This window comes from Sceloporus occidentalis, unplaced genomic scaffold (genome assembly GCF_023333645.1).
Source record: "Sceloporus occidentalis isolate IW3139 unplaced genomic scaffold, rSceOcc1.0.p SCAF_79, whole genome shotgun sequence".
Lineage (NCBI taxonomy): Eukaryota > Metazoa > Chordata > Lepidosauria > Squamata > Phrynosomatidae > Sceloporus > Sceloporus occidentalis.
Window position 1 is genome coordinate 3,145,802 of NW_028317059.1, and position 26,254 is coordinate 3,172,055.

The following is a 26,254-nucleotide window of genomic DNA, read 5'->3' on the forward strand; positions in this document are numbered from 1 at the left end:
TTTAATAAACGGAGCTGTTTGAAATACATACAGGTTGACTGAACATGCATTTAAGAAGAGTACATTTCATGCCGTGTACTGTGAACCCAACGACCCTCAGGAAATCTTTGGTTTGGGTCGTATTCTATGTTCATATTCTGTGACACGGGACCAGACTAGTAGCGTGGCAGGATCGTGTTCGATGAAGCACCAGCGTAGATGTCTATTTGCATATCAAAGTATTTTGTCAGTACTTATGTGAGGTACACGTCTTGCCACTGATTGGCTGCTTCAAGCAGCCAATCATTGGCAGGAAAGAGCAGCCAGTAAACGCAATTGAAATGCTTTCCGCAAGGGGGTCTGAATGGACCCCCTCCCAAAGTGCTTACCAAGCCAGCGCTGGGACTGACCGGCCAGAAGTTTATCATCATGTGCATAAAAAATAGAAGGGGGTGGGCAAAGGGGCAAATGAATAATCCCCTCATGCATGAGCAGAAGGGACACAACAGAAATTTAAAAGGATTTCTCAGCTTTCATAGGCATTAACAATACATAGGATGGCTGGAGTGTCCCTTTAAACATGTATTCACGGAAGGTGCCATTAAAGCTTTTTTTTAAACCACCTAACCTAAGGTAATCTGAATATAGTCAAGAATTCCCCTTACCTACGTAGTTGTACATTACAAAGCATTAAACAGATATAACATATTGGATGTGGATGACATGGAGAACATAGTATTTATTTATACACCAGACAACAGCCCCTAAACACCTCATTGGGGTCCGTTTCCCTTTTTAAACCAATGCTTCATTTGTGAAATGTTTATTTAAAAGAATACGTCACAACCATAAGACTAGAGCGACCGGGTTTATTGACAAATAGTGGTTTTCTAATACAACATTTAGAATGAAAGATACGATAATAATAATATCTCCACAGAAAGGGTAAAGTGAAATTACGTAGCCCATCTGCTTGTGTACTATATAAATGTGTAAATACATTCTTTTTTTTTTGACTAATTAAGATCTAGGTATCGTCAGGCACGTGCAGATACCACTTTACTTAAACCCGAAAAATAGGATTTCTCCCTTTCGCTCATAACCTCAAAGTGCAGCGGCTGTCTGCAGAAGTTACATTCTGCGGTAGAATGAGGTTTTAATTCCAAGCCGACCTCCTTCCAGGTGATCAGAAGCTTCTCTGCATGAAGATAGATATTTTAAAACGTTAGTATAGTGAACAAAAGCAGTACATCAACATACGCGAGTTGAAGGGCTGTATCAGACCTAGATTGCTATCATGGGACGTTTAGGGACAGGAAGTATTCTGGAGAAATAGACGATTACAAAAAGCATTTGTGGTTCATTCGCCGATAGTTTAGGAATGAGGAAGCCAGATCCGTTATCATGCTTACACAATCAGGTGTAAACACAACAGGGAGCGCTGTGGTTTCAGCTTCCTTGTTGCACTATTCATTATGAAGGACCAACACAGGCAGGTTTCTCCAGCAAGAAGGGCAGAGCTAGCCTCACATAAAGTATAGTTCAAAGGTTAATAGACCTTGGAGAAGCCTTGGCGATTTAAGTATAGATCGTACAGGGCCAGCCAAGTTCTTCTTGCAGCAGGTGCTCACCAGGGTTGGACCATCATAATATACAGTGATGTCAAGGAGTACCTTGTAACTACATGACAGAGTACAGGTTTAAGGGTAAATAAATGGTTTAAGCTTCTAGATGTTGATTGACTACAAAAAAACCCACCCCTGCACTTTTTCTATATTTGGGGAATTACCAAAATTGACAACTGACCGTTCCCATAGGTCTACGTGCACGATTTACTGAAAATGGATACAGAATCAAACCACAATCAGTTTTAATGCTCGGAGGGGAAAGAAATCTTACCCAGGAAATAGGCCATCATTTGAGGGTTGTGGTGAGGGGTGGGTGCAATCCTTAAAAGTTCTTCTCCACGTGGAACGGTGGGATAGTTAATGGCTTGAACATATATATCATATTTGCTCATCAATTTATCACAGATTTCGGTATTTTTGGCAGCATCTGCAACCTAGAAGAAAAAGCTAAACATTACAAACACGCCACTACTTGGATATCGGAGAGTTTGTGTGTAAAGGCCTAAATATTTGCTTTTATCCATTTCAGCCCTTTAACATACACATGTCCCACGCAACAGAATTATCTACATAATTGGAGGGTCAACACCAGCTGCCATAAAAAGTGGGTATTTGTGATAGAATTCTACACACTTACCAACAATTACATTTCTTTCATTGATCTTAACACCTGAATTGGGCACTGGATGGAATGACCGATTTTGCCTTGTTATTGACAGATCTAAAGTGGAACTTTTTACGTAAGGAGCTTGAGAAAACAAACTTACTCTGATTGGGATTATGTGGCTTGGACAGTGCACCACCGGGAGACCAGCATCCATAAGCATCTGTCTCAGCAGTTTAACGTTCCGCTGGTGCTGCCGACGGAGAGCCTGACCTTCTTCGCTCTTCAAGGTCTTCACAGATGCAATGGCACCAGAAAGAAGCATGGGTGGTAAGGACGTGGTGAAGATGAAGCCCGCGGCATAGGATCGCACAGTGTCTATCAAACCATTGGTGCTTGCAACGTATCCCCCAACGCAGCCGAATGCCTTCCCTGGTAAAAGCAGAAAGGAACTTTAGTATACTCCGAAACTGTTAATGTGTGCATTAATACATGCAGCAATGTGCTAAAGATCATTCTGAAAGTCTTGCGTGTATGTGGCCCTCAAGGGATGGAGTATGGAGTAGTGCCAAGGTAAAAAGATGGACAGCGCTAAAATGTGTATGACACATTCAAATTTCATTCTTTCACATATGCAGAGGAAATGAGATTCTGTAATTGGATTAAACGCTCTCCTGCCAACATACATTGAATGCAATCATCATTATCTATGGATGGAATTCTCAGCAGAGCAGCTCCTTCAACAAGCCCCAAAAAGTACACATATACCGAACAAGTCACACAGTTTTAATTGACTAGGTTAAGGTTTGCTCATACCTAGAGTGCCTGAAATTATGTCCATTTTACTCATGACACCATCTCGATCTCCTATCCCACCCCCTCTTGCACCATATAACCCGACAGCGTGAACTTCATCAACAAATGTAATCGCTCCGTATTCGTGGGCCACGTCGCACATTTCCTCCAGAGGACAGACGGCACCTGTAAAAGGTAACAGTGCAGACGTTTTTATTGTGCAATGAAGCAATATACTCAAGTAATCAAATAAAGATGGCAAGGTGGGTGTACACAACAATAGAACAGAAGGCATTGTTTAAAACCTACAGTCCACGCCTCACGTATTCTGACTTTTAAAACTGTGAAGTAGTTGGGATATTAAGAACATGCAATTTTTATCTCCCTCACTAACACAAAATCTTTTCATAAATTTTGGATTCCATGAAATTTACCGAGGGTTGTTTTTTGGGTTTTTTTTAGCCCCTTAAATCATGGAGCTTGGAACTACTGAGTCTTTTAATACTTCATGTAATTAATGTTAATTAATGTTAATAAGGGTACTTGCAAAGAGAACAGACATTCAGACTGTAATGTTGTATTAGATTATGGGAAACCAACATGTTCTAGCTTATCTGAACTTGATCTACAAATCTTTGTAACAGATATTATTGTATTTTCTTTTCCTTCTTCTTGCTTAAGAAAAAGCCCTTACCATCCATGGAATGGACTGTTTCGAAGGCCACAATCTTGGGGGTGGACGGATTAGAGTTCTTCAGAAGGTCACGGAGATGGCCCACATCATTGTGACGAAAGACATATTTGGGCACCTTGCTGTTGCGGATCCCTTGAATCATTGAGGCATGGTTCCCAGCATCAGAGTATATCTCACATCCTGCATTTAGTAGGTCAAGAAGACAATGCGATGATTAAAAAAAAAAAAGCTCATTTATTACAAAACATGTTGCAGTAAAGCTTTAGAGAACACTTTATATAAAGCAGACTTACTATGAATTATTTCCATATATCTTCATCCCAGGTATAAATTATATTTAACCCCTTAACGACCGCCCATTGTCCTTAAGGGGTTAAAGATGCCCCTTGCACCCATTAAGAAGAAAGCTAAGTAGCAGTGTCTTGGTAATATGTCACTAATATTGGGTTATCAATCATTAAGTAAAGGGATCTGTGTGTGCGAGGGCGAGTATAGTAAATTCAATTCCAAATTTCAATTCTACAGCTTTTTTTTTTTTTTTTTTTTTTTTTTTTTTTTTATTACCCGGCCCCTGCCCCCTTAGATTAGATCTTGAAGACCACAAAGCTATATGCATTCACTTTCTGGAATGTCGAGAAAAAAGTTATAGAAGACATACAAATACACCCCGAAGATCTGAGTTCTTTTGAACCAGGATGCGGAAACAAGGAAATCAATTTATGATATGTAGGTAGAGAATAAAATGGAAAGCACCGCAGTTGACAAATAAGGAAAATTAAATTAAATAACTAAAAATAGCAGAACACAACAGGGAACTTCAAACTTGTAATTTTCTTTCTTCCTTGTTCCGCAAGCAAATTTACCAATACTGAGTATTTACATAACATTGGCCCCATATGTAATAAGAGACACACCTTGTGAAGTGTAGCAACTAAAACCAATGTAACATATGTACCCACTATGTTAAACTGCCTACAGTTTCTAGTTGGCTCTAACAACCCAGTCCTTAACTGACCCGATAATTATGATTCGTTTTGATCAAGAGATCTTTTTTTTTTTTTTTTTTTTTTTTTTTTTATTACCTGGTAACATTTTGGCCAGAGTGAAAAGTGTGGAATCGTTTGCCACAAAGCATGAAGAAAACAACAAGGCTGCATCTTTCCCATGAAGATCGGCCAATTCACGTTCTAGATCCACATGAAATTTACTTGTCCCGGAGATGTTCCTGGTTCCACCAGCTCCTGCTCCATGGTTCTTTAGTGTTTCCCTACACAAAAACATTTATATTTGCAATTATATTTTCAACACACGTCTTTCTTTTAAACTTTCTTTGTGTCAGACAATATAAATTAAAACAAAAGGGGAAAAAAATACTGCTTGGGTTTCTCCATCACCCTAGTTGTTCCTGTACGCAAGTCTGTAGGGGCTAAACCTGCACCCCTTCTCATTCTGATTTAATCAGAACTGGTTTTAATAGGAAGCCACATAGTGTTTCAAACGAGTTGAAGTATGAGAGGGCATTGAGAGAACGTCGGCAAAGCAGTGACCGAGATTACAAAGCAAATCTCATAGTGAAAGGCCATGCTTTGTAGAATTAGGCCACCTATTCCATTACTCACGTGGACTGAAAGGACTACATTTAGGTCAGAAAATAATGCTGCCGTCATGTCAAGTTCACTCATACACAATGTTAACACCGTTAATCACGAGAATGCAAAAGATCACACTAAGCCTCTGGAACTGGTAGCCACTAAACAATGTAAATGGAATATTTGGCGCTGTCCTGCTTAGCGAATAAAACATGTAGCTAAGTAACAAAGGTTACGTTTGCTTTGTTGCCCTAGACAAACAGATTATATATAAAAAAAATAATAATCACAAACGCAAGAAGTTACACTGTTACAGACCATGAAACACTTACATAACAGCTTCGACAACTTTAGGGTGCCGGCTCATTCCAAGGTAGTCATTGGAACACCAGACGGAGACGGTTTTCTTACTAGTCAAAGTGTCAGAATAGTCGTCAGCCATCGGAAAGACCTGCGCGCGTCGATTCACAGTTTTGAAGACCCTGTATGTATGGTCACTTTTTTTCTCTTCGATTTTCTTCTCGAAGAACTTGTCATACTGGAACGTGCGTACAGCTGGAATACGGGGGGAAAAATAAGTATTATGAATCACAAAAGCAAGAGTCACCTTAAGTATTTAACGTCACTAAAGATAACTAAACGCGACAAGAGACGGTTAGTTGGAAGTTGCAGAGTGAACGTTTCTGGAGATACCCTAAGAACACGACCCTTTTTCTTTTTTTCCTCTAGAAGCACCGAAGACATGTAAGATGAGAAGCACTCAAGACATGCAAGCTTCCACATCATTAGGACAGCTTAATTAGGTACAAGCAAGCAAAGCCAGTAGGGAAGGATGACCCAGTAAGATAGGAAAATCTGGAATATTTAATTACAGACTTCCATCTAATTACAGTCAGGTTTCATTGACATTAATTAATTACCGAAGCAGTGAGGCAACGCACGAGGCGTAAACGCCCTTTAGTAGACAGAATATAAGATATGTAATATTTACATTTGGGCATGTTATCCTGAAGAAGGTGGGAGACCAGCTCTGGTTTCTGACTAAGCACCTTCTCTTGGAATTTCTCCAGCACGTTAATCTTCTTATGCACGTTGGCCGTCCCTGCTCCAGACTCTTGTGCCGGATCGCCGAAATCTAAGGAACAAGCAAAAACAAACAAACACTTTTATAGGACGCCGTTTGTATAACTAAATATCACCTATATAAAATCCAGGGATCTCGTGGTCTATTTATACGGCATTAACAGCTAGTAAAAACAAACCGATATAACCACAAGACACAAAAACACCTAGCTCTCCCCATATCCTCACAATAAATTTGCTTATAAATTCAAAAATAAGTTTTTAAAAAAAAAAACAAGTTTAATGCATTTTATTGGCCTGTAAACAGGAAGCGCCGATGCAATGTTAATTTATTGAGAACCTGTGTCACAATTTCCTTGTAACAAAGGAGTGATTCAACCTAGGATACGTGTAACATGTTGTAACACACAATAGACTTTCTGTATCCTCCTTAGACTAAAATATAATTTGGGTTCTTAAAATATTATCACAAGAAAGCCTGTAATCTGCCCCATCACATTAGTCGTGTCTTTACCTTGAAGCGATCGTGTTTTTTTTACCACCTCCTCTAAAGGACATAAAGATCTTAAGACTGTAAAATACAGGCCTTAGGATGAAGACACGTAGCAACGAATCCGAAAGCAGATGCCGGGTATATGTGACGCTGGGTTCTAAGAGCTAGAGTCAAGTAAATGAGATGTTCCACTTACTCTGTTGAACTTACCACTGATGACTTAAAATGCTCAAAGCTTACTAAGAACATTTTTAGCCATCACCTTTGTTGATCTATATTATTTCAAGTGACTCAAAGGTTTATTCACTAAAGGGAAAGGAGTTTGCAAGAGAGTTTTGGTTAAACTTGAAGACTTCATTTAGGATTATGAAGGGCCGGATTATAAGATTTCCTCAGTGTACCTCACCCACTGACCAGCTCAGTCCTTCTTGCTGGATAAACGCATCAGTTTTGGCCCTTCATAATGCATAGTAAGTTAAGAACATAACTCTCCAGCAAGCTCTCCAGCCAACTCGCCCTTTAGTGGACCCAACACATTGGAGCCCAAGAGGTGGTTGCTGTAGGGTTTATGTTGCTCCTATACATTTAAAAACCATGAATGGAGTGAGACTCGAGTGATGATTTGTCTAGGTGGAAGACCTTTATCAAACAGCACAGCTGAACAGTTTTGCAAAATGCTGACCAGAATAAAATTTACGCTCCACCGATTAAAGTTTTGCCTGACCAACAGCTCCACCAACATGTGGATTTCATTTAAAAATCTCCAACCAACCTATTATTTACAGTACACAACATACCTTTCCTCATCGTCTGCATTTCACGCACATCCTCTTGTAACGCAAGGCTGGCCTTCCGGAAGACGCTGCTTTTTTCGTGGCCCATCTCCGCTGCTAGAAAAGGGCACTTAGACGCGGCCTGGGCGCTCGCGGGTCCCGCGTGATCTGCTGGCGGCTGGATGTTGGCATTAGGCAGCTCTGAAAGAATAATTTGTTTCTTTTGTTAGCACGCCACGTTTAGTGAAAGCAACCAAAGCACAAAGCGATACGTTTATAGGAGCCGCGCACGTCTGCGTATACAGCGTCGGATTTATAAAATCAAAAGCTTTTGCCGTTTTAGCAAAAGCAAATATTTTGCCCCAAAAGGGAGGCCTCTTCGATATTTAAATATGAGTAGGACAGTATGATATCTATGTTTATACAAATATGTACACATCCTGTATTGTGATTACAGACAAAATAACATGTATAACGTCAGAATAAACAAGGGAAGGCATAATTTAAAAGATTTTGCAAACAAGGGTCACGTGGAAAGCCACATTTCCCAAATATTGTAATTTTTTTATTTTTTTTTTAACACAAGTAACAGTCTCTATACTTGGATTACAACATTGACGTTGCTCCAATATACAGCTTGCAATATGTTCCTTCTAACTGAAATCTGTTTGTGCTGCGGTATCATAATGTCGTTAACGGCAGTCACCACAGTCCATAACTAGGTTTTAAAATCCCAATTTCCTCCCCAATTGTACTTCTCCCTCTGCAACACGTCTGTTATATTATCTCACCCGTCTAAACTTTCATTAGAATAGATCAGAGACGAGGCGGATCAGCACGTATTCATTGCAGACGTTTTCTCTATTTTATTAAATAAATATAATCTGTTAATTATTCCAAGTCAAAAAACTGGGTTGACCTGAAGCTTCGTCACGTTGACTCAGCAGTCTCCCTGTTTACTTTATTAGAGCTCAAGGGTTTTATTTGTTACGGGTAAAGTTCAGAAATCGAGTTGGCACAGCTATTGAAAATGATAAGCCCATTCGTCTGGTTAGATAATCTGGATAAGAACGGAACGAAGCACTGGATGGGCAACAGAGTTGGTATCCTGGTAGAGGAAGAGTTAAAGGGTAACTAATTGCCCTGAGAGGCTGCTTTCAGCCACACCTCGCTGGGTGTAAAATGAGCTGAGCCCTCACCTTTCCTCTAGTTTCAAGGGTTTTATTCTCTACGGAACTCGATTCACCTCTCAGAAAACACAAGTGACCTTGCAAGGTTGGAATCAGACCTCTACAGAGACATTTCACATCAACACGATACAGGCGCCATCAAACCGGTCCTCTTAACGGTTTATTCCCAATGTCCCCAGCACCCGATTCATTTAACCAATGAAACGGACCTGCTGATTGGACAATTCCACCGGTTGCTGTGGCAATAATTTTACTCTTCAAACTTTGCCCCAGATTTGCAGTTTTTACCTTTGGTTATGAAATAAAACATTTTACCAAATCTTCTTTTAGTACCGATAAAATAAATACATGTAACAATAAATAATTTTTATATATACAAACAAAACCCACATACATAACACAATAAACTGATTACAAAAAAAGGAAATAATAATAATAATAATAATAATATTAGACACAGAATAATGTAACTATTCGCTTGTCTGCTACTCCTAATTTGTACTAAAGGAGTGTCTTTTTAGCAGTTTTTCTTCAATTATTTGGATTATTTTTATCCTATATTCATTATTATAATTATTTGAATATATATATATATATATATATATATATATATATATATATATAATGCCCAAAATATAATGTCCAAATGTCCTGATGAAAGTCTAATAAATAGACTGAAACGTTGATTGGAAAACTGCAGTTTCTGGAGTGATTATTTAAAGAAGTCCCTGGAGTGCCGGTAACTATTTTTGGATGTTATATATATATATATATATATATTGTTTTGTGTATCATTATTCTGTGTCTATTTACTTCTTTGTAATCAGTTTATTGTATTATGTATGTGGTTTTTTTATAAACATTAAAATTATTTATTTTTACATTTTTTTGTTTTGCTTTTATAGGTTCTTCGCATCTCTTAAGGAGTTTTCTATTTTCAGGATTAGCCGCTTTGCTCTATATTGGTTGTTATCCATCTTTAAAGTTCAAATTTCCTCCCTTTATATGGTTGGTAATTATAAAAATGTATTTCTTCACATATAATAATTGATTAGTAATAAATCATTGGGTGTTTTATTCACGAATTAAGCCGTATCTTTTTTTCCCAGCAGTCTGTTCACCTTCATTCTGGAACGCAGACGATTGACTTGGATTGAAAAGTTTTTTTGTGCTTTTATTCATAAGCCATTCTATTAAATATTTTAAGGCAATTGGTGCTTTACTGAAACAATACACTAGACTGGTAATGTCTTGGGGCAAAATTCTAACAATAATTGGGGGGTTTTGCCTTCTTTTGGAAAGATGGGTAGTAGGGTTGAACTTGATGGGCATAGGTCTTTTTTCAACCCGAATTACTATGTTACTATCTTGAACCTGCAAACATCTGTCCTATTGAAACAGCTACAAATGTTTTTCGTTCTGTAGCTAGAACCCTCCTACCCAATACATTTGCAGCAGAGGCTATAAAAACAGTATTATCTCTGTCTTAACAGTTATTAATCCAATTCAAAATAACCCAAGGTTGATCTAATCTGTACTTTACAGAGCAGAACATGAAAAGTTCAAGGCTTTGGGTTTTGAAAATCAAAGATAAACACAGAATTGATTGTACAAAGTCAGGGTCATTTTCACACCCCAGCTGTCCACAAAAGTTAAAAGTCAACGATTCTAGTGGATAGTGGGAGTTGCAGTCCCAACGTAGATAAAGCATGCCTGCGAATGAACGAGAACATTCCCTACAGGATGAGAAGCTATCAGTAATTTACAGAACGGTCCAAGGCTCAACGTCGAAAGGGCAACAGAAAAAAAAAGTTACTGGAAAGCAAAACAATTTCCTGTCATTTTTATTATGGCTCCATGATGATAAATCGCAAGCAATCAGGATACTTATTCTCCTATCTGTTAGTGATACCAGCTATTCTTTCAATGCCCAAAAGCGATTGCCAGCCTGTGGGCCCAGAACTCTAGTAGGTCTTTCGGTGAAATCCCAGAGTCCATCAGCAGGTCCCTATAACTTTCACAATCACTTTGAAGCAGTACCCAAAATGATTCATTTATCTGTGATCATCTTGAGAGAGGCTTTAGTACAGAATATGCACTGAAAGGATCACTAAAGGTTAATTGTTGCACAATATATTTGTTCATCTCTGTGTGTAAAATTCCATTATCATTACTCGTTTCTGGATTAACTCCCCCAATTTTCTTGCGTGACGCTGTCAAAGAGGAGTTCCCTAATGTAGCAATAGGTGAGGATCAAAAACAACCTTTGTCCTTTAAGAGCTTAAGACACCAGGCGATAACTTTTATTAAATATTAAAATAAACAACAACCCTAAAATCATGTAATAGACAGGCAGGCTACTCTATAGATCCCTCTCTATAAAACATTCCAAGGTCCCATTAGCATTGCAGAAGCACTCGGGGGGGGGGGGGGGGGGTTGTAGTTGCACTACAACAATATTGGATATTTTAAATAAAAATATTTTCAAAAAGAAAATAAACTCATTAGCGGGTGAAAGGAGGCTGAAAGCGCGCGCCACATGCATTTCACCCGTATAGATTCTGGTTAGTAATAGGCGGAGGAAAGAAGGATTAGAGAATGATAACAGAGATATATGTGTGGGGGCAGTTTAAGCTATCCAAAGCACTACAGGAAGGAAAATATGGTCATACAATATTAGTAGAGAGAAACTTCCAGAATGGAGTACAGATCAAAACCTTACTCTTGGCATCGGAAGACGTCTCCTTGACCTCCTGGCGATGTACAGCGGAGGTGCTCAACGGGGCACTTGACAATGGCTTGGAACTCATCATCACAGGGCAGTTCTGTGCGTACGTAGTCAGCGACTTGCCAGCTTTCTGCAGGAAGGTCTGAGAAACCCTGGCGAGGAAAGGACAGCGACGGACGATGGTCTCCATTCTGATCCAACAAGTTTCTGTAACAAAAGAGAGGAAAACTGCGTATTACAAAATGTATCAGGCCTTAAGAGGACATGGGGGGGGGGTTATACCGACTCGGTGACAGATTACTAGTCACTCAAATCAACAATTTCAGTACTTTGTGAAACGATAATAATGGATCAAGACTTAACATACTGCCATTTAACTAACGATTACATTTTTATTCCGGAAAATAATAATTATAGTATGTAATATTGGCAAAGTCACCTGACTTGCCCTTACAATGTATGTAAATAATATTTAGTCCTTCTACACAGGTGGAAATTGTGAACATATATATATTTCTAAAAAAGTCTGTAAAAAGAAAAGTGGGGAGAAAAATGGAAAGTTCCTTTTATATATATATATATATATATATATATATAGTTATATACTGACTTGTTCAGAATAAAATTATTATTATTATGAACACTTATAGACACACTACTAATACACATAACTTGTCTTATTATTAATGCGAATTGCTCAGCGCCCTCACACAGGACGGTATATAGTTGTGCTTCCCCTGCCGTACATCCCGGAGAAACTTACTCGCAAAGGTGATGACAGCCAGCTGATGTAACTGAACGTTGGTCCTCCGGTCCGATCTCAGTACTGCCCGAGCTCACGGCAATGTCACCTGGTAATGAAAGGTCTTCCGGCCGATGTCTTCCCAGACGGTTGAAAGGCTCTGTCCCTCTATTGGCTACAATGAAAGTCCTTCCCTCGTAACCGGCCAATCCTGAGGCTCTCTGCTGTTGCGAAACGAGGTGATCCCGCCCATTTACCAGTGACCATTTTTTTTCTGAGTTATGCACGCGATTGGAGACGTCATTGAGTCCCCCTGTCCACGCCCCCCTCTCCTTCCCACACGTACTGGAAGAGGGGGGTTAAAGACCCGGTAGCGTCTGAGGACCCTGATTGAGGAAGGGCTCTTCAAATGCCAGCCTCTTGTTGTAGCAATGCCTTGGTGTAATGTACCCAGGGGCCAAGGGGAGTTTTAGGGCAAGGACACAGAATTCTTGACCTATTTTGACGCACCCAAGACGTAGAGGGTCCAGCCCTGCTACGGAGTATAGTAGGTGTGGAGGATGTAGGGGGGTGGAAACGTTGGCATTACTGACATCTTTGGGGCAAGAGGGATAGATGCCTGTGGCACTGCAATCTGCCTGGCAACAGTGCCCCTGCGTGGCCCCCCGATTCCTTTGATAGAGTTGCAGGACTGGATCTCTGAGTGAGTCCCAGGTGCCAAGAGCCTGAGTTACTACCACAGACTTATGGCTCACCTTCCGAACAAATGCACGCGAGACAGACCGATCCTAACTGATATTTAGTCAGCTGTGTTAGAAATATAGAATTTTAATAAACCTTGATAATCCGGTATTCATTCTAATTATATGTGTCCGCTAAAGGCGAGCTACAAAAGTATTAATAGTACCACATATTCGAATGCTTAAAGGGGCAATAAAAGGCTATAGGAACTTGCCAAAAGTTGTAAGAAGCTCGGACTGCGGAGGAGGCAGTGTGTTTCAGCTCTGATGCTGCAGCTTCTGCTACAGGTAAGTACTTTAGGTCTGTGTATGGAAGAGGTTATTGCTACCTGGCTGTATGCGCACGTTGCCACCAAGGGATGCTTGTACCATGGGATCATTTAGGTTACCTGACAGAAAACAAATCAAATCGTATTCTGGTCGCAAGTCGGTGGGGCTGCATGGGACGGTAATCGGTGCCTTTAAATGTCACTGATTGTTACAAATGGACTCTCGGATACAAGTGTGTGTATGGAAGGGGTTAAATTGTATAGTCAAAAGCACAACACCCAATTAACACATTTTATGCACACCCTGCTGATGAGACATTTTTGTGGCATTCACCTATCATGGAACATATATTTAGTTTGTTTTGGTATTTGTTATTGGGCTACAAACCTTTTCCATTCTCTCCAAAGGGTTTTCACAACCCCCCGGGTGTAACCTCAAACAGTGGTGTCTGGAAATCCGATAATTTACACCTTATATTTTCTTTTCATTTTCCTCTGGTTAACATGAGGGCTACAGTACACTTGGCAAGGTCTACTCGATTCCAAACATCTGCCAAGGTCAATAAACAAAGCTTTGAGTAGTTCAGATCAGGAGAAACTCAACCACCTATACAAGTTCTTTGTTCTGCATGTGGAGGATCCAGGAGTAGAAAGAAGTGGAATTGGACCTGTCTTAACCCCTTAACGTCCATTGATGGGTAAGGCATGTCACGCAAAAAGAGGTGACGACCAATGACGTGCCTGGCACGTCATTTCATGAAACAAGCTTAGAAAGTGATCTACGATCGGTTTCTTCGCTTAAAAGGTTATGCTGTAATGCCTCGATGTCGAGGCAATTGGCAACACCGAGATCGGCATCAGGGGCCATGTCTGGCCCCTCCCCGCGGTGTCAACATCTGCCATACACTGTATGGCGGCGGACACCCATTTTAAAAGAGTGTGAAAAAAATAAATTACTACCGCAAACTTTGGCAAAGGCTGGTGGTAGAATTAGTGCATGGAAAGGGTTAAAGTACTAGCGTTTGAAAAACCTTGGGGTGTCTAGTTTTCAAAAATATATGGTTTGATCGGGTCAATTGAATTAGCCGGCTTCAAAAATGGCCCTATTAGGACACGGGGGCAGTAGGACCAGATGTAAAAGTTCCAAGTTAAAAACTGCTCACTTCCTAAATGTGGCGTTTTGCCTCCCAAACAACCCAACAAACCCAATGCATAGGGGGTATCACTGTACTCGGGATATATTGCTGAACACATATTGGGGTCTTTTTTGAAAGTGACGTGTACAGCAGATATAAATCCATACCTGAAACTCAATTTTAGTGATAAAAAAACACAACATAAATTACTACCACAAAGTTTGACAGAGGGTGGTAGTAGAGTTAGTGCATGGAAAGGGTTAAAATACTTTCATTTTCAATACCTGGAGGTGTCTAGTGTTCAAAAATATATGGCTTGATGGGGTAAATTGCATTGCAGCTCTAAAGACACCCGAAATGGGGCAGAATGACCAGATTTGGAGAAAAAAATGGTTTTGAAATAGCAAAAGGCTACTTGTACTTATTGCCCAATAACTTGCAGCAAAAAGCAACAAAAAAACCCATAAAAACATTGGGTATTTCTAAACAAATAGTAGAATCTATTTATCAGGTTTTTTCATTAGCTTTTTTGGATTAGTAAAAGATTTTTCAAATAAAAGCGAGAAAAAGTTTTTTTTTTTAATTTTTCATCATATATTTTAGTTTTTTTTTTATAGGAAATTAGATAATATGAAAAAATGGTATCCGAAGAAAGCCCTTTTTGTCCTGAAAAAAACAATATATAACTTGTGTGGGTACGCAAAATGAGTGAGGAGGAAATTACATCTAAAACATGAGCACCACAAAAGTGTTAAAACAGCCTCGGTCCCAAAGGGTAAAAAAAACAGCCTGGTCCTTAAGGGGTTAAGAGTTCCATTCCCAATTCAGTGCATTATTATTATTATTATTATCATCTTTTATTTATATAGCGCCAACAGTTTACGCAGCGCTTAATACAATACATATATTCAAGGGGCATGACAAGACAAGAATTGACAGACTAAGACAAACCGATACATTAGGTGGAGAGAGCTCGGCTCGCAAGCTTACAATCATGTGGCATCTTTAGGACACGCACGTGGCCTCGGCCTCCAGAGAGTGTTGGTTCACCCCATGCACCCAGATGTGGCTCGGCTCCAGCCTCCTTGTGTCACGCTAAGGCTGGTTTACTCATGCTAGGGCATTTTTCCCTAAACATAACTCCAGAGTTGACTCAGCTCAGGATAAATGCAGGGCCGGCCCAAGGCAAAATGCCGCCTGGGGCGAATTTTAAAATGCTGCCCCCCCCTTATCTACCCTTCCTCTCCCTCCGACCTTGCCGCCCCCTCCTTATCTACCCTTCCTCTACCTCCGTCCCTGCCGCCCCCCCTTATCTACCCTTCCCCCCCCCGCCGCCCCCCCCCCCTTCTTGTACTTACCTTTCAGCAGTCCTGCGGCGAGTCTCCCTGTTCGGTCTCGGTGCCGGCTTGTAATGCTGAGCGCCAGAAATCTTCCGGCACTCAGTATTACAAGCCAGCACCGAGACCGAACAGGGAGACTCGCTGCAGAGGAGAGAGCGAGGGGCGCCGAGCGGTACTGACAGCGGCGCCCCTTTCTCTCTCTTTCTCTTTAAAAAAAAAAAGAAAAAGGGGCGGCGAAGTGCCGCCCCTTCAAGAGTGCCGCCTGGAGCGGTTGCTCCACTCGGCTCCATTGTCGGGCCGGCCCTGGATAAATGGAACTTGCATAGTAAGTTTTTAATTCATCGAGATGCACCAATGTTTTAGGTCCCTTTTTTTTTTTGTTTTATTGTTTCATATTGGAGTAGATGACCATGCAATTTGGATATTTGTACTATACACATACCCAATTTGCTAAGGAAGAAACTTCAGACATGAATGTAACTTTTTTGTATCACTTTATGTAGTGGTGTTTCTCAGCATTGTCCAGTATGTTGGATGCATAACTGAGCGACTGAGTTGAGACAGACCACATACACTAGACAGCAATATGAGAACATATCCTGGAAAAAAAATGGCCAATGAGGTCACATTGCATTGGTGGTGTGATGCTGCTGTTAGGACTGTCCCAAATAATTTCAAACATTTGGCCACTATGATATTCTTATTATTGTGAGCACAAATAAAGTAAGGCTCTCTTGCCTTTGTGTAATCTAACTTAAATTCTTGCATTTATTCTTGTATTAAAAATTGCAACATTTATGTGCTGTTTTTATTCTGGCTTTCTGATGTCAGCAATATTGTTACAGAAACTAATAGATTTGTGCATTCGTACGAATTGCAAATATACAGAATTTTGGTAAATTCAGGGATTCCAATGAAGCCCCGAAAACGAGGACAGACTCGCCACAAATTGGCCGAAAATGAAGCAAAAAGCTCACATTTTCTCATTCACTCTCTTTCTGGCGCTCTCTGAATGTTTCCATACCTTCTTTACGCATCTTCTTCATCTTCTCCCTTCTCTGTTCTATCCTAAATCCTTTATCTGGTATCAGTGAATGTCAGTGATGTCCTCTCCCCCGATTGGAGGATCAGGAGAGGATGGCACCACTAGCAGCGCCATATTACCCTCAGCTGGCGCTTTTGGCGACGCCCTTTTCCTTCGTTTGGAGGGTCGGAGAGGACGTCACCGCAGTACGGCCAAGAAAGAAGATACCAGATTAAGGATTGAAGATACCATAGAATAAAGTAGAGAAGATGTGGTCGGCAGAGAAGGTATGGAAACATTTAGAGAGAGAGTGAGTGAGTGACAGTGTAAGAGAGTGAATGTGGGCACTGGGTAAAAAATGTTGTCCCCGAATTTAAAATGCCCCGTAATTTTTGGCCGAACTGAATGAACAGAGAATAAGATTTGTTGCCTGAAAACAAATGTGCCAAAAACAAATCGAAAAATATGTCCAAACTAATTACGGCCCAGCAGGGGTGCCGTAAAGATGGACGCTGTATCACCTCGAAGGACATTTAAAGCATTTTCTAGATCAGTTCTATTTTTGAACACTGACACCTGTGCTAGACACGTGCTTTTTATTTATGCTAATTGCATGCTGGCTATCAAATGCATTTAAATTACATACTTGTTTGCAAGAACACATTTGTCTTCACAGATCCATGCATATTTCAGCTTTTTTTGGCAGGATAAGTACCTCTTATTAAAACCACAAAGGAACGTATAGTATGACATCAGATGCTTTTGGCCAAACGTTGGCGAGCAATGGAACATTCCTTCCCCTGGGAAATACCCTGGATTATTTTTAATTTTAATATGCCAGTATGCTTTATAATAACCTTTACATTTCTGTTTGATGCAATACGATTCTGTCTTGAGTCTTGAAGTGCTTCCTCTGTGGTGGGTTATACAACATTTTCTTCACACATTTTCCATCGCACAAAAAAAAACAGCCCAACTGATATCCTATCAGGGATGGGGAACGTCTGGCCTGGGAAATCATTTGTTCTTGCCCTGCCAAGGCAACCACAGGCATCCACACGACCACCCATGCCATCTTTAATGCGAGGCAAAAGGGGGCAGCGATCGTGGTCGCAACTGTGACTGGGCCCGCCAGTCTAGGGACCCTGGGCGATCACTTTTGCAAGGGCCCGCTGCTTACCTGTGCGTTGCTTGCACACTGTGCATAAGGGTGTGGGAGGCAATGGGGCATTACATAAATCAACAGGAAAGGGAGGGCTGTCTGGTGGGATAAATACACAATGTGGGGCTGTCTGGTGGGATAAATATACATTGTGGGGCTAATTTTAAAGTTAATAATTTTGTATGGCCTGCGTATGATGTTATAAATATCCAAATGGCCTTGGCAAAAAAAAGGTTCCACACGCCTGTCCTAAATGATCAGTTCTACAATTTCAAAAATGGTTAATGAATGAGATGTCAACCTCTCCAGAACCATTTATGTGACCAGTATAGTCCATAGAGGATGTAATTCATCAATTTTCATCTGGACCGAATGTAAAAGTTTTATTCTCGTAACTTTCATAGTCATTTGTTTCCTGAAAGCTCTGAGATATAATGAGTTAGGCGGGGCCCCTGTGAAGGTAATGATCACACTTTCTCATTCTTTCACCTAAACATAATTGGGCATTATTGAACAAGAATGCCTTCAGGAAATTACACTAAGTGCAAGAGGGGAAACACTGGGGTAATTTCTATAGCATGTTACTGGCAAGGAAAAGAGAAAAACTGAAAAGGGTCAAATGAATGTTTTTTTAACAAAATTTGTGGACATAATGCACACAATCACATCATAAACAGTGGTGTACACTCCATGTATAAATGTTGGCAAAACTAACTGCCAACAGCTGTGGCAGTGTCACAGCTGCAACAAAAATTTGTATAAGGGTTGGTAATTTGGTATACACCTATCATTGTGTTAAACATTATATAAACATATAATTTCAGGCATATTTTGTGCCTGTGGCCTTCAGCTAACCTACAAGACCACCAAAGAAAATCCATCAGGGAGGTGGTCGTATTTTTCCTGTTTATCTTCTCCTTTTTCCATTTCTCCTAGATGTTCTGCCAAGTATGACCATTTGAAGGTTTTAAAAATAAATGAGATAAGGCAAACAAAAATAAAAAAAGGTCATGGGAATATGATGTGAGAGATAAAAATATATTTTTTTTTCATCAGGACAGGCTCTTCCGAAGATATATTGTCATGTTTTGCTATACTTAACCAAAGTCAACAAAATCAGTTGTCAAGAGAACAATTCACCTCAAGGCCAATGCGAGGCATCAGTAACCCTAAGCTCACTCCTATAGTGAAACTAAGGAACAGTGATGTCAATTTTAATAATGGCTACCAGTTTCATTTCTACGTGAAACACCCTCAGAGCTGCTTGGCTAATAGGGCTAAGGTAAAATCTAAAAAGACCATTTGAGTGATAAGAAATTATAGTATAAAAGCAAAAGCAAAATTATATGAATCATCCCTTTTAACCAGATGTGTTCCAGAAGGAAAAGACAATGGTTAGCCATGCATGTCTCAGACTTTGGCACTCACTGATTTAATGCTAAACATGCTTCAATATACAAATTTTCTCTTTTTTGTATCTTGATGAATAACAAATAACCTTTATTCCGGTTTTCTTCTGTTAGTAATCTGATGCAGCTACATAACGCAGTAAACTGTGGGCAGAAAGTGGGTCATAGAGAGACTCAGAAAATAGGATATTGTTATAGTTGTTAGGACAAACTAGCTCTTTAAATAACTGACCCAGTCTATGGAAAGTGTGCTGAATATTTCAAATCTGATATATGGATTAACCGAGGATGGATGTCCTTACCCCAGCACACTTGATATTCAGATGGGAGTTTTTCCACCCTATTGCTCCTTATTGGTGTCCTGAATTTCTTAGGGAATGAGGAAATAATATGTAGACACTACAAATACGTGGTTACATCTCTCCCTGCGCATCTGGGTTAGGTTAAAAGTTAGTCTCGAAGCCCCACTGGCCTGGTCTCCCTTCTCTCTCACCTGGGCCGCAGGTGCATGGCCCCAAGGCGGCCAGTAACACAACCCCGCGGTAATGGAGACACTTGCATAATGATGGCCCACGCGGGTCCCCAAAACTAACTCCACCAAACTACCAGTCATACGTGCAGGCTGCCAAACACGCTAAGTGTGGGCGCTGGGATATGACATCATATGACAGATATTTCCTGGCACGCAGACGTAGCATGTTAGGAATTTGAGGGAGCAGAAATGTTGGCACGGGCCTACCCCTCTTGAGCCAACAAGGTAAGCTGTGTGTGTGTGTGTAAAAGTCTAAATAAGTTTGTTATTGCATGTTAGTAAATGTGTGTAATTATGTTACTGTGGCTGTAGGTTTATTATGGTATATGTGTATGTCAGTGTGTGTAAGTATGTTAGTCTGTGGATGTATGTTAGTGTGTGTACAGCTGTGTGAAAAAGAAAGTACACCTTCATTGAATTATATAGTTTTTCATATGAGGACCTAATAACAATCATCTTCCTTAGCTGGTCTAAAAGTTAGGTAAATACATCCTCAGATCAACAACAACAACACATAACATATTACACTGTATCATACAGTATGTTAGTGTGTGTGTGTTTTACTGTATTTTTAAGTATCTTAGTGTGTGCATTTTACTGTGTGTGTGAGTATGTTAGTGTGTGTAGGAGGCACATGGGGTTCCCAACTGTACGTCTCTCAGGGACGACCTGGCATTTTTGGTTCTGTAAGGTGTGCTAATTGGAAGAGTGGAGTGAAGGTTGGAGCAATAGACTGGACAATGGGATGGACATAGGGTGGACTGGTGGGAGGGGGATTGGGCCTAGGCATTAATCCTGTACTGGGTCCTAAGATTTCTGATAGTGGCCCTGAATGTTTCACAGGCACCACTGCTTTCCGTAACCCTTGAAATGTACACCAATGTCCAGGGGCGTACCTTGAGTATTTGGCACCTGGGGCGGATCCTGTATGTGGCACCCCCCACACACACACCTGCATAGCTTCTACCGTTATATACCGGCGCAGACACTGAAGGTGGTACAGCATAACACTTACTGTTATCATTATATACTGAGGCAGACATTGACGGTGGTACAGCATAACACCTATCACTATATACTGAGGCAGACAATGACGGTGGTACAACATAACACCTATCACTATATACTGAGGCACACATTGATGGTGGTACAGCGGAGGGGGTGCAAGGCCTCTGTCTTCCAGCTCTGCCACTGTATGGAACAGTATAGAGTGATGGGAGTTATGATGTACTAGAGCATAATTATATAATGAAAAATACATTGGAAATGGTACAGCATAACACCTATCACTCTCACACACTTACCAATCCGCACATATACCAATCCACACATATACCAATCCACACACATACCAATCTACACACATACCAATCCACACACACACCAATCCACACACACACACACCAATCCACACACACACCAATCCAGACCTACACCAATCCACACATACACTAATCCACACATATACCAATCCACATATATACCAATCCACACATACTAATCCACACATACCAATCCACACATATACCAATCCACACACATACCAATCCACACACATACCAATCCACACATACACCAATCCAGACATATACCAATCCACACATATACCAATCCACACATATATCAATCCACACATACCAATCCACATATATACCAATCCACATATATACCAATCCACACATATAAATCCACACATACCAATCCACACATACTAATCCACACATACCAATCCACACATACCAATCCACACATACCAATCCACACATATACCAATCCACACATACCAATCCACAAATATACCAATCCACTCTCACTCACTGAATGCTTTCCTACCTTTCCTCTTTTCTCCTTACAGCTTCTTTTCCTCCTCTGCGCTCCTCTTCTTCAGTTCTTCTGTCTTCCGGTTCAGTGGGCGCGGTTTCAGTGTTGTGCGCCGGGATCTGACAACAAATCCCGGCGCACAGCAGCTGTTGCCGCACGGATCGCAAGGGAGCGATATCGGAGGTGTTAAACAGACCTCCGGCTCCTTTGAGTAATTTTAAGCCAGGTTCAAGGGTTGAACCCGGCTTAAAATCACTCAAGGGAGCCGGAGGTCTGTTAAAGACCTCCGATACCGCTCCCTTGCGAGCTTGCTCCTCCACCGGCGGACATTACTGTCCGTCTCTGGAGGGGTGCCGGCAAGTTGGCACCCCCCTGATGAGCGGAACCCGGTGCGGACCTCCCCTCCCGGCCCCCGCTAGGTACGCTACTGCCAATGTCCTTGCAAGGAGACTTTGTCTTTCTCTGCAGAGAAGTTACAAGGGCTCATGAGGCAGGGGCCCCACCTCAAGTTGTTGTCACATTGACTTCTGGAAGCTGAAGAGGGGACAAGGGCATTACTGTTAGGTAGCTCAACAGTGGGGCAGCTGAAGTTATGTTCCTGCTGACAAGTACCCAGCTGAGGACACACAGCACAGATACTGAATGTTAGTTGTCTCAAAGCCTGGTTGTTATGAAAATGTTATTTGATTAAGATGAGGTAACTTAAGAAACTGGTCCAGCTTGAGACCCACAGAATAGATGGTATTCAGACTGTAAGAGCAAAGGGTGCAATTGTGACCAGAGTCTTTAATGGGGCAACAGTTCTGAGCCTCACAGACCGCTACTCCTTATAGTACAATGGAGAGTCCCTTAAAACCAATTGCCCATAGAAATGAACTATGTGCATTGCTGGTAACATCCCAGGACTGCTACCCCAGAGCTCCTGCTACACATGGGATGTGGGGGTGAGACTAGCACCACGGTGGCAAGGAGACTGGATAAAGCTGGTGCAGTTAGTAGTCAGAGCCTTACACATCTCCCCCACTCAGGGATCAACCCAAAGAATTCATGGTGGAAGGAGTATACTTGATTGATTGCTGTGTGGTCTAGTTGATTGGTGTGAGGTTGAAGGAAGATATGTGCCTCCAATTATAATTCTATTTTATTTATTTAGCACCAACAGTTTGCGCAGCACTTTGTACAGTACATACATTCACAGGGTATGACAAAGAATGCCAGACGAACACAAGCCAATACATTAAAGTAGGCCCTGTTTACATGGGGGCAAATTAAGGCACCTTGATATGACATCATATCTGGTGGCCGGGTTCAAGACAATAACATTGGCCACAGGGGAATAGAGACAGACACATATGTATCTGCTTTCTCACACTAGACAACCTGGATAAAAAAGTGTTCCTTTTAGTCTAGTGTAAAGCATCTTCAATCCATATGACATCGACCACCATACTGGTGGTAACATTTTATTTCATGAAATTGGCACTTTATCGCTATTTATTTTTGTGGGTGGATTTGCAGTTTGCATCATCCAAGTCTTTGTGAACACTTATTTTATTAGAAACAATAAAAAAGTGTGATAAAGCTATCAAAATAATATAAAAGCTGGGAGAGCAAATGCACAATAAACGTTTTTCACAGGTCAATGTGTATCATATAAGATAAAGAAAAACTGCTGGTTGTAACCCAGAAATATAACTGCTGCCCTGTCCATGCCACCTTGTTCTGCCACCAATCCACAACCACAGTAACATACCCAAAGTAACACTAACTTGTACTCTTTGACCTGTACATTACTTTCAATATGGCTTGCATGTTGCACAGATGACTGCTTAAAGCATTATGAGTTTCCAATGAATCTCATCAATCATAATCCAGTAACCATAAAATAAAACTACGTGCATATTGAGAATTAAACCGGAAATAGTAGGACTTGCTACAGGTAGATGTTCCACTTTGATGGTTACAACATATTCTAGAGTTTGGATTTTTTCAGGTGGAATGTTCACAAAATAGAAGCATGATGTGCAGAAGCAGTTAATAACTTTATACAGACTCAAAGGGTCATGTGACTGTACTCCCGGAAGCCAGCAAATTAGCGTGACTAGCACAACGATCAATAAATTACACACACTGTACAAACAGGGTATAACTAAACAGATAATAAAACAAAGTTCTAGAATAGACTATGGTGATATTGAACATGATGCCTCAAGTTCTTCTCTTTGGTAATATTTTGGCATAAGAGGCGCCATGTCTTGGCTTTGGAGAATACTGAAGAACTTATTGCTGGGCTACTGATTGGGGTGCTCAAGATCCCCTGCTCCGTCTTCATGTGCAAGTTTCTGGTGAAACTGTCACCAAAAGGGTTAATTCTGTTAGAGAAACCTTTGGTCCACACAGCAATGCAAAGGTGTTGCCCAGTATCATATAATATTTGTGTGCTGCCAGTATTATCCAAAAAAAAGGAAACTGGCAATAATTATAATAATTATTGAATGCAGCAACCCCCTCCCAGCAGCTAACGTACCAAAAGTACTTGGATGAAGCAATATTTACTGGTGCCTTCCTGTCCAAGATTACAATATTTATCAGTTTATGTTGCGGCATTCATAAAAGAAGCAGATAATACTGACAGCTCTAAGACTTGGTGTACCACCAGGGCTGATTTTCAACAGGGTCACAGCAAGGTGAAAAGCGTGAACCTTTTGCGGACAACCTGTCTCTAAGGACGACTTGGCAAGGGTTGTATTTGAAATACGCCAATGTCTTTCCCTGCATCACTGCTGTGTACTCTTCAGTTTGCATAATACTTCAGCAATCCTGGGTCATTAGAGAGCAACATGTGAACCACTTTTATTACCTAATCAGCACACGTGATCCGTTCACAACGAGGTATCAACCATATGCATTAAACAGAGAGCATCCGGGGACGTTATAGGCACCCTGCTGCGGTATAATCTGGTTTAGCTCTGAGGTGGCAGAAATAGGAAGCAACAGCCCCTGCCCTTCTTTATAGAGAGCGGTTTAGCCATAGCTCAGTTGGCTGGTTCCAGAGATCAGAGGTCTCCCATATAAACTATTAGGGCGAAGTCCTATCGGAGTAGGCAGGATGGAGTGTGCACATTATGGGGCAAATTTAACCTACATGTTGGCAGGAAAATGGCAGAAGTGGCCGTAACCAAATGTCACTCTAATACTTGGAGATTAAAGTCTGTAACACTTAGCCCCGGGAAAGCAGTGTTTTGCCAAAGAAGATGCACAGCGTGAGAAAGAAGTACTAGATGAGCCCCATCCACAGAGTAAATTGGGGGGGCGACGACTCATAAATTGCTCCTCGGGGTTAGGGGTGCTACCTAGTCCAAAACTTCTCATAGATACGTGACAATTCCTGTCCACCAGCTACGGGTTTCTGAAAAAATGATCTACAGTATATCGGTCTATTCAATAAACCTAAAGATAAAGTCACTCTTGTTTAAATTCTGCAAACCCGTTTCTACTGAAATTTAACTGAAAACAACAGTCATTGATTGGTTAATTATTGTCTGCAATAAAGAAGGAAAAGGATTCTGTTTAAATAGCAATAGGGGGTTCAAAAAGGAGAGCCAGCAACTCCACGCTAGCACAGATCAAATGGAAATATACCCTCTGTGTACTTGACATGTTTAAAAATGAAATACTTTATTGAAAACATAGAAACTTGAAGCTCCAAAATAAATGCAAAAGAAAGAAAACAAAGCCAAAAAATACAAATAAAGCATAAACAAAAATATGTAAAAAACACAGAAAAATGAGGCTCACGGGATGGCAGCCTCAAGCTCCCCTGATGTTTCGACAGATGCCTTTATCAACTGTTGCCATGGGAATAAGTGAATCAATAGACCCTTTTCAGCGCCTTTCTCTGGTTGAATGGTGAGTAGCACTTAACGTTCTTTTAAAGTGACTGTCACGCTCCATGTGTATAAAGGCTGCATATTTTCTTGAAATTTAAATAAAATTAAAAAAATGGCATGATGCACCCTTTAAAATAAATAAAACATGTTATCCTGTATCAATCAATGCCAAAATCGCATTTTAGCCACTTAAATTGTTATACTGGTCTTATTATTACTCATTTCTGGAACCCAACACTGCCTTTTAATAAAACAGTTTCCTTTCTTCAATGGTCTTACCTAATCAACACTTACCTAACTATTTTCTTTAGAAGTCTTTATTTGTAACTATTTCTTCATTCTGTAATTCAACATAGGACCTATGAGATTATTGTAATTATTGGGTTACAATAAACAAAAAGAGGTAATGAATTACAGGTTTTATTTCGGGCCTTTGATGTTCTTGATCAGTCTTGCATGGATCTCAAGAAAACACAACCCATTATGGGTCTTCTAAACCATTACTTTTTGTTAATAATGTTAAACGTTTCTCGTCACATAAAACTTGGGGGAAAAGTATACAGTACTTGGCAAAATATAAGCCTAACATTTATATTATTATAAATTAATGAGCAGAAAATGTTTATTATAATG

At 40.6% G+C, this 26,254-nt stretch overlaps 1 protein-coding gene across 2 annotated transcripts; it reads right to left on the reverse strand.

The window, feature by feature from the left end:
* Positions 1 to 1,016: 1,016 nt before the first annotated feature.
* Positions 1,017 to 11,746, reverse strand: LOC149285448 (5-aminolevulinate synthase, non-specific, mitochondrial-like). Of its 2 annotated transcripts, XM_089495396.1 has the most exons (11): positions 11,546 to 11,746; positions 10,176 to 10,202; positions 7,663 to 7,858; positions 6,281 to 6,424; positions 5,622 to 5,844; positions 4,783 to 4,967; positions 3,701 to 3,880; positions 3,028 to 3,192; positions 2,375 to 2,643; positions 1,879 to 2,041; positions 1,017 to 1,177 (listed from the first exon to the last, which is right to left on the reverse strand). In XM_089495396.1, exons 1-11 carry the CDS (start codon positions 11,744 to 11,746, stop codon positions 1,017 to 1,019), a joined length of 1,914 nt encoding a protein of 637 aa, XP_089351522.1. The 2 variants fall into 2 exon arrangements, with proteins under 2 accessions (XP_089351522.1, XP_089351523.1); XM_089495397.1 differs by lacking the exon at positions 10,176 to 10,202 and having other exon boundaries at positions 7,663 to 7,837.
* Between the last annotated feature and the right edge of the window lie 14,508 nt (positions 11,747 to 26,254).

Bases quoted from the DNA above. Each gene is read 5' to 3' on its own strand.
- LOC149285448 (XM_089495396.1), bottom strand. From the start codon at position 11,746: ATGGAGACCATCGTCCGTCGCTGTCCTTTCCTCGCCAGGGTTTCTCAG. The intron at 6,425-7,662 runs GTATGTTGTGTA...CTTGTTCCTTAG, and splicing joins AATGCAGACGATGAGGAAAG to ATTTCGGCGATCCGGCACAA. The intron at 5,845-6,280 runs GTAAATATTACA...CCCGTATTCCAG, and splicing joins TCAGGATAACATGCCCAAAT to CTGTACGCACGTTCCAGTAT.